A 14,972-nucleotide genomic window follows, 5' to 3' on the forward strand; every position below is an offset into this window, starting at 1 on the left:
AGAGAGAAAGTATTAATTAGATCTTTGATTGTTTCTCAGATTTTTGATAAATCGATACAGCAATACTGTTGAGATTTGGAGAACATTTTAAAGCGCCACTGATTCAAAAAAAAAAAAAAATTTCTCTGACTTATGACTTCTGTGTAGCACTTTTGTTTTTTACATTTAATCCTTTGTCGAGGGACAACCACGGCATGGTCTGCTATTCCAGACTTACCATGACAATAGTGCCGAATGTATTTTTAATGTTCTCCAGGGCAGATGTCAACAGTTCTTCTTGTCTATCTATAGTAAGCCAGGTCACATATACAGAACACTTCACATACTCCTGGATGTGAAAAAGAAGACCGTTTGTCCTTAGGTTAATGGATGAGAGTTGCCAATTCAATATATGGTTTAAATGTAGTGAGAAGTTGATATTTATTATTATAAAATGATATTATATTATAACATTATATTTATTAAACACTATGTATATATTCAGATATGGCCTGAATGTATGGGATGGTAACAGTTTTGCTGTAGTCTTGTATATTAGGCAATATGCAGGATTTTTGGGGAGCATTTAATATTTTGTCTATTCTTTGAGGATTTTAGCCATTGGCTAAAAAAAAAAGTATGATGCAAATAAATGAATTCATTGGTAAGAGCATTGTCATTGGAACAGACAGCTCTGGCTCTGTGAGTTAGTGTGTTTAGAATACCATATTGTTCAGCTGGATGACAGTGTGATTACTTGTGCAAATATCTTCCTATGTGTGTGTGTGTGTGTGTGTAGGTTTTCTATAAATACAAAAATAAAATGAACCACGAGTGGGCAGGCAGTCATTAGCTGCCTGTTCTATTGTGAAATGGATTTTAAGATGTTGGCTATTTAAATGCACTAAAAATGTATGTAATGTGTCTGGACCATGTGGCCATCATATCATCAACATAGCGCAACTAAACCACTGGTTTGAGAGCAGCTCTATTCAATGCTTGGTTTTTTAAGTGTTCTATGTAGAAATTGGCTAAAGAGGGAGAAAAGAGAGAAGCCCCTATCTGTCCCATCTAGTTGTTTGTATATTCCCTTCCCATGCAAAATTACCAGGATGACTTGTAAATTTGAATAATTGAAATATATCCCAGGGGAAATGTCACTTTAGCAAATCCAGCATTTCAATTAACGGTATATTGGTAAACAGCAAAGTAATATCGAAACTAATCATTATGTCTGAACTTTTAAAAAGATTGTCTTTTAATATACTTTTTAGGCAAACAGAATTTTTAACAAAAGAGGAAGAATTACTTGTAAGGGAGATAGTAATTTAGCCAAATGTTTAGCAAGCTTGTATCTGTGAATTTTTGGTGCAAATCTTCAGTAATTTATTGAAGTAAATTACTGAACAGTCACTTCCCAGCCAAAAGAAACTGTTAACAAACTGAAGCCTTTTCATATAAAAACACCCAGAACATATGGAGCACCAAAAATTCACAAGTAAGATACACCCGTACACCCAATTGTGGATACATACAAGCTTATGAAACATTTGGCTAAATTACTAGCTCTCTCTCTCAAGTAATTCTTTCCTCATTTGTTAAAAATTCTGTTCACCTAAAAAAAAATATATTAAAAGACAATATTTTTAAAAGTTCAAACATAATGACTAGTTTCGATATTCCTTTGCTATTAAGCAATATATGAGAGTGGTTCCATAAGTTTCTGGCCTGACTAAGAAGTGATAGAAAGAAAACAACTGTGTCACTTTTCAACATAAATTCCCTTTACTTCAACACACTTTTCACATCTTTGAATTAACATGTCTATACTCTTGAAAAAATAGTCTGTACTTTTGTGTGCAAAATGGCCTAAAACTGCATCTTTCACCTCATTTTTAATATGATATTGCCATTGATGCCATCTGTTCACGCCTCTAATCTTTCTCAGGACTCTCATATCTGCGGTCTCTAGTCTTTGGTCAAGTGTTTTACTTCTGACCCAGCTCTCAGATCCATAAGTTAAAACTGGTTTGAACACTGTCTTGTATACAACTAATTTAGTGTTCCAACTAATTTCTCTCTTATTCCATATGAATTTATTCAATTGACTTCCCACCATGCCAGCTTTGCTGATTCTGTTGTCTATTTCTATATTTAATTTACCATCTTCAGTAAAAATCGTGCCTAAGTAACTGAAATGTTTTACTTGTTCCACAGGTTCTCCATTCACAACACAGTTGACATTTTCAATGATTCTGCCTATTTTCATTGTCTTTGTCTTTTTATTGCTGACCTTCATACCATATCTATTACAACAGCTATTCAATTTAGTCAGAGAATCTTGCAGACTTGTATCGGATTTATTTAGAAGTATAACATCATCCGCATAAAGCAAAGAGCTGACATTAACATCTCCAATTTTGATATCAAAATTTCATGTTTCATGTTCATGATACCACATATTTAGATAGGATGATGGTGCTTAAGGAAGGGAAGATGGAAGGTTAGATGTCAGGAACTGATGCAGCAATAATAATTTATAAAGAATTAAAAAAAAAATAATAAAATAAAAGTAAGAATCATTTTGGAATACCTTGAAAACTGATCAGCACAGAAGTCCATAAGCTGGTTAGTTAAACAATCACCTCCTAAAGAATACCTCCTTGCATGAGATAGCACTTTATATATACCGCTGACAGCTTTGATAATGGTTGCATCGACAGATGTTCCACCCATTCTATATATAAGAACATAACTGAAAGGGTAATACACGTTATATCAGGGAAAAAAATTGCATTCAAGAATAAATTTATCTGAAATTTCCAGAATATATGTGTGTGTACTAGAGGGAGGGGGGGGCTCTTTCCCCCTGGCACCTATGGCACTCAACCCCCGAGTTCCAGGCTGGTTTTACCATTATTTTTTATTAAATGTCAGTGTAATGAACGTCTTTTAACATTACTGATATTAATTGCATATTTCTTGTTAATTTTTTTTAAAGTCTTTGAATATAACTGCAATATCTAAGTTACTGCAAAATACAATTTTCACCATTTGCTATGTAAAAAAGGCATGAGTTGAACTCCAATATAATTAGACCTTAAGACGGTATCACGCAGCAGCAGAGGCTAGAAAACAATATATCCCATGCTTGAGTAGGGATACTAAGGAACTTTTGGCCAAATATAAAAAAATTGAAGACTCAACTATTGCTAAGGAGATCATAGCAACGCTTCACAAAAACAGAAAGGAAAGATGGATCTCAACCATCCATGAACTTGACTTCACCAACTCTAACCGGAAAAGCTGGTCACTCCTGAGAAAATTATGGAAGGAAGGCAGAACCGGCAATTCTGATGACTCGAGACATGAGACAACAATGTGTTTGTCTCATGAAAGCAAACACACTGTTGGACGTTTCAAAACAATGAAGAGACAAAAAGCGTGACATAAAAACGTTTCAAATTTCGGCTTATCTTTTTATATATATAGAATAGATATATAAAGATCATACTTATTACTTAAAGCCAAAGCTAACTCTTAACACAGTTCTTCTCTTCCAACTCCAGCATACACAACCTAGGCAAATCACTTCTTGCTGGACCAAACATAATAGTGGACGTAATATGCAGACATAATAATGCTTGAAAAAATAGTTTACATATAATCTCGTATATATATTTCACTCACTGTAACATGAGTACCATTCAGGGAGAGAGAGAGCAAAAGAATTGGTCACAACATTTAAAATATTAACATACGAATGAATCAAACAGCATGAATATTATTATTATTATTATTATTATTATTATTATATAGGAACCTTCATGGAGTCCTAAGACTCATCATGGGAGGCCCAAACTATCAACATGATATCTTTGTACCTTTCCTTGAAACCATTAACAGACAAAGCACTGCCAATTGACTCAGGCAACCCATTTCATTCGTTCACCACTCTCCAAGTTAAAAATCTAGTCTTCATGCCCTTGCTAACCACACTCTTACCCAAATTCCACCAAGTCCTGAAACATTTCCCCTGCATCAATCCTATAAAACCCTTTAAATAACTTAAATGTTATCACATCCCCACTTTATTTGCCTGTCAATGAACTTTTGCAATTCATCCTCAGAAGGAACATTCTACAGATCACTCACCATCTTGGTCACATCAAGGCTTATAAAGAGGAATGATGATTTATATCTTGTTGTATATTGAGTTAGCTTTGCATTGGGAACACCCACTTAATAATGCATCAGTCCACCTCTCTGTGCAATCACAGCTTGCAGATGCCGAAGAACAGATTCCACAGTGTCGAATATCCTCCATGTGTAAATTGACCTATTTCTGCTGCAGCAACTCCATCAGTTCATACTCATTCAGTTGAGGAGGATCAGTAATTCTCACACCCCATTCTAGCATATCCTACACATGTTCAATTAGGTTACAGTAAAGAGGAGGGGGTTTGGGGAGGACAAGGCAATGTGGCGAATTTGTTGTCGTGTTCCTCCAACCATTTAGTAGTTGTAAAAGCCCGATGACAAAGTGTGTTGTCCTGTTGAAAGATGGCACTTGTGGTCAGTGTAGACCACCTGCAGATATGGATGGAGATGGTCAGCTTACAGATCCCTATAGCATTCACAATTCAGTGTTTGTGGGATGATAACCAATGGACCTAGGACATGCCAGAAAAAAGCTCCCCAGACCATAACACCACCTCCACCAGCCTAATGAACCCCAACTGTGAAATCAGGAGATAGGGCTTCGTGCTGTTTACGTCAAATGCAACCCCAGCCATTCGTATGGTGCAGCAGGAAACGGGACTCATCACTGCAGATGACCTTCTTCTATCTGTTGAGGGTCCATTGCAGTGATGAGTCCCGTTTCCTGCTGCACCATACGGATCCAGGCATCATGGGTAGCCTTTTGGTCTCTGGCTGTGGAACCCCAGGGAAAGCAATCAATGTACAACGCATAGTGCATGCATAAATGGATTGAACTGCCCTGCTGATGTACTGGTGGGCGAGCTGTAGTTCAATCCATTTCCACATGCACTATGCATCGTTATGACATCTGACTCTTACCTCTATGATCAACCATGCATGGCTGACCAACGTGAGCCCTTCTGCTGGATGTCTGTTCATGGTTAATCCAGTCCCAGTACACACTTCATACAGCAGCACGGGAGCAACCAACAAGTGCAGCTGTTTCTGAAATACTGGCACCTTCCCTCTGGGTCCCCAACTATCTGCCTGCAGCTAGACTGGTTTACGTCACCATGTTTCCCCATTACTGGCAAACACTAGTTACATACAGAGGATAGGTGTGTCCATTTATAGTAGTCACACCTGACATTGATATCATGTGGTAATTCATTATCATGTTGAATAGTAAATCGAACAGATTAATGCAAAGCTAACTCAGTGTATAAACATCTATCTCACACAATATAATCTCAAAATCATCTTGTAAAAACACATCTCTCCAAAAAACTGAAGAATTTTTTTCAGAGGTATGTTTATGAATACAGAAAATATAGAATTTGCATCAAAAGAAACCATAATAGTAGATTCAAATTTGATCTATTCCTTAAAATGTGCAAAGCACTACATCACTGCCCTAATCTTAATCAAATAGACTGCATCGCCTATCTACAAGTTTTGGGAACATACACCATAAACTCTTCATGAATTTTTTTATTTTTCAAATTAATTTTGAATTACACATAGCTATTCCTGCTTACCTGGAATTTTAATAGTGCTTTCTCCTGTTCACTCAGCTATAATCGAAACATGTGAAAGTATGCTCATGATATCTGACTCTTTTTTGTGTTAATATTTAGAATGTGATTACCAATTCTTTTCCTATCTCCTAAATGATGTGCATGTTCCAGTGTGCAAAATATATAGGAGATTTCTAATTTACCTTACATGCATTAATTTAATCCACCACCATTTTCATAAAACATCTAGTTACAGGTTGAGAATTTATAGACTTCTTTCTTCTGTTTGCAGACACTAGCAAACAGAAGAAAGAAGGGATATGTGATTGAGACTTACAATCTTTTGAGAGGATCATACAGGACACCAGCTGATGGAATTTTTCATGTTATGGAGAGGGGAGAGACATCCATGAAAGCTAAGAATGAATGCAGTCAAGAAGATAGTGAGAGCTAGATTTTTCTCCTGTAGAGTAGGGCATGATTGGAATGGACTGCCTTTGGAGTGTGAACAAATTCAAGAAAAGGTATGATATCTGGAGTGGGTAATATGTGCCCTCTCTCGATAGGCCCCTGATTCACTGGAAGTCTCTCTCTTAGTAATAATATCAAAAGGAAAATCGTATTTGAGAAATTCAATGGTATCTAACAAAGGATTATTGGTGAAGAGCAACAATATATCTAAGCAGAACAAAATACCAGATGGACTCGGGGAAAAAAAAACACAAATTTTGTTTTTAAAATACAAAATGTTCTTAATACGAGTGGAAGATGGTCCTATAAAAGTAGAAAGTAAACCTGACAAATACATATGACTTATATGTACAGTAGATCAACAACAAGCCTTAAAGGCATATCAAGTTTGTGGTTCTTGAGAAGATCATATAATCTTTTTACTTTAAATCATCACAATCATCATCTAAACTAGAAACACTTTCAACGAGATTAGTGGATTTATTAATCTGGCTAGCAGCGGTATAAGAAAAGAGAGAGAAAAAAAAAATAGAATAGTCAGAGTATTAAGGAAATCTTCCTGTAATTTTTTTTAATTTGTATAACCACAGCCTCACCTCTGTCCTTGGGTAATGTTCAGATTGTTGTTGTTCTTTAAAGATTTAATCACTTTCAATTCTAAAAAACCAAACATTACAAGAAGGTAGTTTAGCTTTGAACAGAATTTTTGGACTCACAGAGCAAATTCTATTAGCAGTCTTGGAAAGAACAAAACATAAGTCTATCTATAGGATGGAAAAAAAAAAAAAAAAGTTCATCAATGTCAAGTTCTCAGGAAAAACATCAAAATCTCAACTTTCAGATAATACTAAAATTTCATCGAGTTAATAATTGGCCAGATACATCAATGACTATTTTATTGAGTTGGCGGGTGACATTAGAAGAAGGAGTCCTAAAATGGCCGACAAGTAACTAAGGTTTCCATTTGAGATTGTTGCAAGTGATATTACAAACATATCTATATGATTCTGATGAAATCAAAAGAACAACATTAAAAAATTTCATAGAAAAAACAATGCTAAAGCATTCTTGATAGGACACATTTTTTTCCTTAACAGGGCCAAAGATTTTTTTAGCTTCATTAAAATGATAAACAAGAGATTTACTGAAACCCTCAAATACGATAGTATCTGCTTACTGTGATTGCAGAAATCAGTCAGTCTCAAAACACACCATTTAAAATGAATTTAAAATAACCCGTCTATTATAATCAAAGTTCTGGTTATTGATATCAAAAATCCTTAAATGTGCCATTTGCATCTCAGAATTCTCTGAAATAAGGGGTTTTTTCCTTCTAAGGTTACACAGTGATCAGCATTCATATTTACGAATTTAGGGACACAAAACACACGTGTTGAAATGATTATTTTACTTATTATTAGTAAAATAACACTTGACGTTTCGACCCTTGTATTGAGGTCATCATTAAAAAGAGACAAAGGTATAGAAAACCAAGCTACATGCTTTTGCACTCTATAAAGGTAAATTAAATCTACAGTGTTAATTGATCTTTTTCTTAGCCTGACCTCTAGTAATAAAAAATAAATAAATAAAATAAAATAATTAATAAATAAAAAACTATAATAAACCCTGCTAAAGTTCTCCTGAACTAAGATTCTTCTGGATTTGTACAGTTCAAATTGTTATACAGTACGATTTTCTTCTGGGCTTGTACAGTTCAAGTTGCGATTGAATGTTAAGAGAAAAAAAAATTCACCAAGTCTTCTTGCATTAAGATTTTTCTTCAGCTTGTTCTGGTTGCTATAAAAGTTGCAAATCGGTCCTCCACATTTTTGGAATGGTTAAATCATCATTTTTGTTCAGATTAGGGTTATGTTTGAGCATTTCACATGCTTCTTTAAATTTCCTCTTGAACCAGGTTTTGGTGCAGTGTAGGGACTTGGTACCTTTCCAATCAATTCTGTGGTAGGTTTGGAGTGATTGGTCAGGAAGGCCGGTTTTTCCAAAATGGAGGCATTTAATGTCGTTTGTGTTTGTCCTTCCTAATTGGGATGGTTCGCCTTGTTTCCCCCCTATGTATGGTAGCTTACATGTGCATTGTAAACCCCCTGGGTGGGCTAGATGTGGAAGAGGATCTTTGGAAGAATTGAGTAGGTGTCTTAATTTTGTTGGGGTTTTAAAGGTAGTTTTGATGTTGTATCTGTGTAGCGTTCTATCTACTTTTTCAGAAATGCCTCTAACATAAGGTGGCAATAGCATTCTTGAAATCTTTTTTGTTTTTAGTGGTACCTCTGTGGAGGATCTTGTGAATATTTTTTTTTACTGTATCCATTTTTTTTATAAATGTATGGTTGATGATCTCATATTCATGGTATAGAGCTTGTTCATTTGAACAAATAGTTTGAGCTCTGTGTTTAAGGGTGCTTATGACCCCTAGTTTTTGTGTTGGTGGTGGTGATAAGAATTTTTGTGTATGTACTTTCCAGTGTGTGTGGGTTTGCAGTAGACTAAGAAGGAGAGACAGATTGAGGGAAGATGTGTGACGAGTGTGTTAAGGAACGGAAGATAGTTGTTTTTTTCTATTTCAATGGTGAATTGGATATGTTTGTGTTGTTTGTACATGTGCTAAGGAATGTATTTAGTGCTTTGTGGCCGTGGGGCCAAATGGCAAAAATATCGTCGACGTATCTGATCCAAATTTTGGGCTTTAGGCACGTTGACTCTAGAGGTCGTTTCTCAAAGTCTTCAATATAAAAGTTAGCTATGGGGGGGAAGGGGAGTGATGAGCCCATGGTTGTACCCTCTTTTTGAAGGTATTGTTTTGCCACACAAAATATCCAGAGCGAAGTACGTGGGCAAAGAGGGCCGTGATGTCGTGTGGAAATATGTTCTGTAGGAGCAAGATGATAGTATCATTATGTTATCATTATGTGACACCTCCAGGGAGTCACAAGACTCATCGAGGGTGCCAACAGCATAAAACGATTAATTCCGTTCCAACTACTAACCGTGCTCAAACTTGCTTAACTTTTTGCAGCCATTAGTAGCAGAGGCTCTACCAATCGACCAACCTTTGCTGGCTGATCGAGACATTGGTGAAAAAGGAAGTTGTCAAAGCTAATAAATCTTGGTCGTACAGTGTAATGTTTTTAATTTTGTTTATGAAATGTTGTGTATTTTTTTTTTTTTTTTTTTTTTTTTTTTTTTATGTAGGAAGGGGAATAACCTACCAATTCCTTGGGTGTGGCCGCTAATTTTTTGGCTAAGTAGTAATTCAGGCTGTCAATTCCTTCAACAATCGGACGTAGTGATGTGTCTGTTTTGTGTATTTTTGGCAGGCCATAAATTTTGCCCAGAATTTATGGCCTGACAAAAGTACACACCACTAAGTCCGATTGTTGAAGGAATCGACAGCCCGAATTACCACTTAGCCAAAAAATTAGTGGCCACACTGAAGGATATGGTAGGTCATTCCCTTTCCTACATAAAAAAAAAAAAAATATACACAACATTTCACAAACAAAATTAAAAACATTACACTCAACGACCAAGATTTATTAGTCAGCTTTGACATAACTTCCCTTTTCACCAATTTTCCAATCAATGATACTACCTTGCTCCTACAGAACATCTTTCCACACGACATCATGGCCCTATTTGCCCATGTACTCTGCTCCAGATATTTCGTGTGGCAAAACAATTTTTACCTTCAAAAAGAGGGTACAGCCATGGACTCACCACTTTCCCCTCCAATATCTAACTTTTATATGGAAGACTTTGAGCAACGAGCTCTAGAGTCAGCATGTCTGAAGTCCAAAATTTGGCTCAGATACGTCAATGATATTTTCGCCATTTGGCCCCATTGCTGCGAAGCACTAAATACATTCCTTAGCCACCTGTACAAACAACACAAACGTATCCAATTCACCATTGAAATAGACAAAAACAACTCTTTTCCATTCCTAGACACACTCGTCACACGTCTTCTCTCAGGCTGTCTCTCCTTCTTGGTCTACTGCAAACCTACACACACAGGCCAGTACATACACAAAAATTCTTATTGCCCTCCAACACTAAACTAGGGGTCACAAGAACCCCTAAACACAGAGCTCAAACTATTTGTTCAAATGAACAAGCTCTAAACCAGGATTACGAGATCATCAACCATATATTTATAAAAAATGGATACAGTAAAAAAACTATTCACAAGATCCTCCACAGAGATATCACTAAAAACAAAAAAGATTTCAAGAATGCTAGTGCCATACCCTATGTTAGAGGCATTTCCAAAAAAATAGACAGAACACTACACAAATACAACATCAAAACCACCTTTAAAACCCCAACAAAATTAAGACACCTACTCAATTCTTCCAAAGACCCTCTTCCACATCGAGCGCACCAAAGGATTTGCAATGCACATGTAACCTACCATACATGGGGGAAACAGGGTGAACCATTCCAATTAGGAAGGACGAACACAAATGACACATTAAATACCTCCATTTTGGAAAAACCGGCCTTTCTGACCACGCACTCCAAACATACCATAGAATTGATTGGAAAGGTACCAAGTCCCTACACTGCACCAAAACCTGGTTCGAGAGGAAATTTAAAGAAGCATGTGAAATGCTCAAACATAATCCTAATCTGAACAAAAATGACGGTCTAACCATGCCAAGAATGTGGAGGACCCATTTGCAACCTTTATAGAAACCAGAAGAAGAAGAGCCAAAGAAAAATCTTAATACAAGAACACTTGAAGTTTTTTTTTCTCTTAACATTCAATAGCAACTTGAACTGTACAAGTCCAGAAGAAAATCGTACTGTATAACAATCTGAACTGTACAAATCCAGAAGAATCTTAGTACAGGACTTGAGCAGATTTTATTGTAGTTTTTTATTTATTTTATTTATTAATTATTTTATTTTTTTATCACTAGAGGTCAGGCTAAGAAAAAGATCAATTAACAGCGTAGATCTAATTTACTCTTATAGAGTGCAAGAGCATGTAGCTTGGTTTCCTATAAATATGTATCTTTCTGATGACCTCAATACAGAGATCGAAATGTCAAGTGTTATTTTACTAATAATAAGTAAAATAATCATTTCAACACGTGTGTTTTGTGTCCCTAAATTCGTAAATATGAAGAAATAAGGGTTAATTAGGATAAAATTTGACAAAGAACATTTATCAAAATTGACTTTTTTTTGTCAATCTTCCTTTAATCTTATTCTTCCATAAATCTTATCTTCCAGGCAAATGCAGGTGTGTAATCAATCTTTTTTTTTAATCTCAATCTTCCATAAATCTTAAACCTTCCAGGCAAATGCAGGGGAGATATAAATACAGTGGAATTGCGATTTTTTTTTTTTTGAGATTATTTTCATGCTCTCTTTCAATAAGTGAATTTGACTTTAAGTGCTTGTTAAAACAGCCCTTAGCATTATGGCAGAAGCAAGTAAAAGAAGTAAAGATTTATCCTTTGAAGAAAAGCAAAGAAATTTGGAGTGCTATGATAAGTTTTCCAAAATGAGTGGGCGTAGTGCAGCTGTACATTTAAAAATTTCACAACCACTCTTGTGTAAGATCTTAAACAGATCAAACATTGAACTTTCAGCTCTTATTAATGAGAACATGGTTTGGAAGAGAGCCCGATCTGGTAAGGATACTCAAGTTGAATTTGATTAAAAAATTTGATTAAAACCAAAATTAAAAATTTGGTTTAGTAATGTTTGTGAAAAGAATGCTTTGATTAATGGACCTTTGATGCATCAAAAAGCAGAAGAACTTGCAAAAATAATGGGCAAAGAAAATTTCACCACAACTAATGGAAGGTTTAGCAGCTGGAAAAAGCGAGAGAATATTGTGTACATGCATATTTGTTTTGAAGGAAAAAGTGCAGATTTTTTTTTTCTGATGCATGGATTAAGACCAAGTGGCCAAAAATTATTGCTGAATATTCTCCCAAGGATATTTACAATGCAGATGAAACAGGACTATTTTCAGGCAATGCCTGAGCATACTTATTTGTTTAAAAATGAAACTACTAAAGGATTTAAATCTTCAAAAGAGCAAGTGACAGTTCTTTGTTGTGCTAATATGAAAGGTGAGAAATGAGAGCTCCTAGTGATTGGAAAAAGTAAAATTCCTCAGTTGTTTTAAAGGTGCCAAAAGTTTGTCTGTTGACTACTGTTCTAGTGCAAATGCTTGGATGACTAATGACATTTTCAACAATTGGTTAATTAAGTGGGATCTCAAATTAAAGCGAAAAATTGTCTTGTTAGTAGACAACTGCATTGCACACACACACACACACACACACACACACACACACACACACACACACACACACACACACACACACACACACACACACACACAATACATCATTAAAGAACAGCAAAGTAATCATCTTGCCTTCATACACTACATCGTTAATTCATACGAGCTTTTACAGCTTATTGTTGCAGGGAAGTTCGTATGAGAATTATAGCTGAATTTGATTATATAAAAGACCAATCTGATGTAAGTGCAACTGCAAAAAAGATTTCTCTTCTTGATGCATTGCATTTGGTAGCAATGTCATGGAAGCAAGTCTCAGAGAACGCTATTGAAAACTACTACCAAAAAGGTGAATTTTTTAAGACAAACTCTGAAACTCCTTCTTCCAAAGAATTTAAATATCTTACAAATGAAATTTTTGATAAAACCCCAGACAGTATGTCAAAAGAAGAATTTGAAAATTGGTTGGATATTGATAACAATGTTGAAGTGGTGGCTATAATGACAGTGTTGGAAATATGTCAAGCTGCTTCTGATGAGAACTTTAAACTAATAGAAGAAAGTGAACCTAATACAAGTATAGAAGAACAAATTTTAGAAGTTCCTCCAACCAATGTCCAGATGCAAGAAGCTCTACGAATACTTCATCATGGTGTGCAACATAGAGCGAGAAACTTCGAAAGGTATTACGAGTATGAGCAATTTATTCATGAACTACTATATTCAAAGACATGACAGACAACAATAAATAAGTTTTTAAAATAAATTTTATGTTGTTGCTTATTAAAAAGTTGTTTATAACAATAAATTAAATTATGTTCAGAACAATAAACCGAAATAAATGATGCAATTTTTATATCCTTTGCTTAATGTTATCAGCTGGTTATTGTTAATGAAATACGACTGTCCCAAAGTGATCACAATAAGAGACTTCTACTGTATATCTGATAACCGTTGGGTGACAAATGAGTAACCATATTATGATTTTTTTTTAGAAAAAAAAAACAACTATGCATTTAGTATTTTTTTTTTTACTAAAATATTGTTGCATCTATCACATTACATTTTTTTTTTCTTTTTTGAGATATACTCTCCATAAAATCTAGATATCTGTTTTAATATTGGAATAATGTAAGTAGGCAAAATATTAAAATAAAAGAAATGCAGGACAAATTAAACAACTTCACTGTTAGTAAAATTTTTGCCTATGTGTTTAAGGCTGTTCAGAAATGGAACAGCATAATACAATTAACAGGAAGATTCTGTTATGTCTGAGTCAAGTCGTGAACGAGAAGTGAGGTTAGTGGGACTTGTTATAAAAATAGAAATGAGCTAGTGTGTATGTTTACAAATGCTAGAAGTATATAAAACAAGGGGAATGGAATTGTAGCACTGAGAGAGTTCATTCACCCAGAAATTGTTGATATAAGTGAGACATGGAAAGGCCTGAAGAAGAGAGTGAGGAATTCTATGAAAAGTTACAATGTTTTGGACTGTCTACCAAGGAAAGACATGCTTTACATCTTAGGGGACTTAAATGCAAAAGTGGGAAAGAGTATGAGAGTTAGGCCAGAGTGTGGCATGTTTGGTCTAGGTGAATGCTACACCCATGGTGAAAGACTGTTGGAATTTACCCATGCTAACAGATTAGTTATTACCAATACCTGCTTCCAGAAACACCCACGACAGATCTATACTTGGATATCTAACATTGATGGGTCAAGGCACCAGACTGATTACATCCTGGCTCTCCAGCGATGAAAGACAAGCATCTCTGACGTGCAACTTGTCTTGGAGCAGATTGTGGTACAGACCATCAGCTAGTAATAGTCAAAGTAAGACTAAGACTCTGAAAATTTCCAAGTCAAGCTTATTCCACTAGAATGGATGTTAGAGTAATTCCTAGTGGATTCACAGAAGAAACATCAACTCGGTTGGATGATTTTCTGGAGACAAATGAGGAATACTCACCAGAAATGCTTTGGGAAGAAATCAAGGTGTTAATACAGGATACAGCCAAGAAGTATCTCGGCCCAATAAGAAGACCAAGAGACCCATGGATATCAGATTCAACATGGGAACTAATCAAAAGAAGGCGAATGGAAAAACAAAGAGACACAGGGACTGAAGAATATGGCTCTTCTGACACAGAGAAGTCAGAAGAGCCATCAAGCAGAACAAGGACAAGTTCTATACTAATAAATGGGAAGAAATAGAGTTCCAGATGAGGAGGCTCAATTATAAAAAGATGTTTTATTTAGTTCATGACTTAAAGCAAAATTTTAAGCCCAAATTGAATGTCATCAAAGACAGGAAAGGAGCATTACTAACAGAAGAAATGGAAATCAAAAACAGATGGAAAGAATACTGTGAGGAACTGTACAGTAGAGTGGATAAAGAAAATGTGGAGGAGCCCTCTCACCAGGAAATTTTGATTTGGAACGTCCACTTAGGCATGAAGTTGAAAGAATAAGCAATAAGGCACCAGGTGCAGATGGAATTCCAGCAGAGTTAAT

General features: G+C 35.5%; 1 protein-coding gene across 1 annotated transcript in view; it reads right to left on the reverse strand.

Annotated features, from left to right (window-relative positions):
- LOC150108847 (heat shock 70 kDa protein 14-B-like) overlaps positions 1-14,972 on the reverse strand; it is a 210,673-nt gene that overhangs the window by 140,626 nt on the left and 55,075 nt on the right. The window contains exon 3 of the mRNA XM_090403712.1: positions 2,573-2,734. Within this exon, the coding sequence (XP_090259838.1) occupies positions 2,573-2,715 (143 nt within the window). The 5' untranslated portion in view covers positions 2,716-2,734. The remainder of the gene's footprint in view (positions 1-2,572; positions 2,735-14,972) is intronic.

This window comes from Typopeltis vanoorti, chromosome 2, assembly GCF_054136105.1.
Source record: "Typopeltis vanoorti isolate ZY-2024b chromosome 2, IOZ_Tvanoo_1.0, whole genome shotgun sequence".
NCBI classification, from domain to species: Eukaryota; Metazoa; Arthropoda; class Arachnida; order Uropygi; family Thelyphonidae; genus Typopeltis; species Typopeltis vanoorti.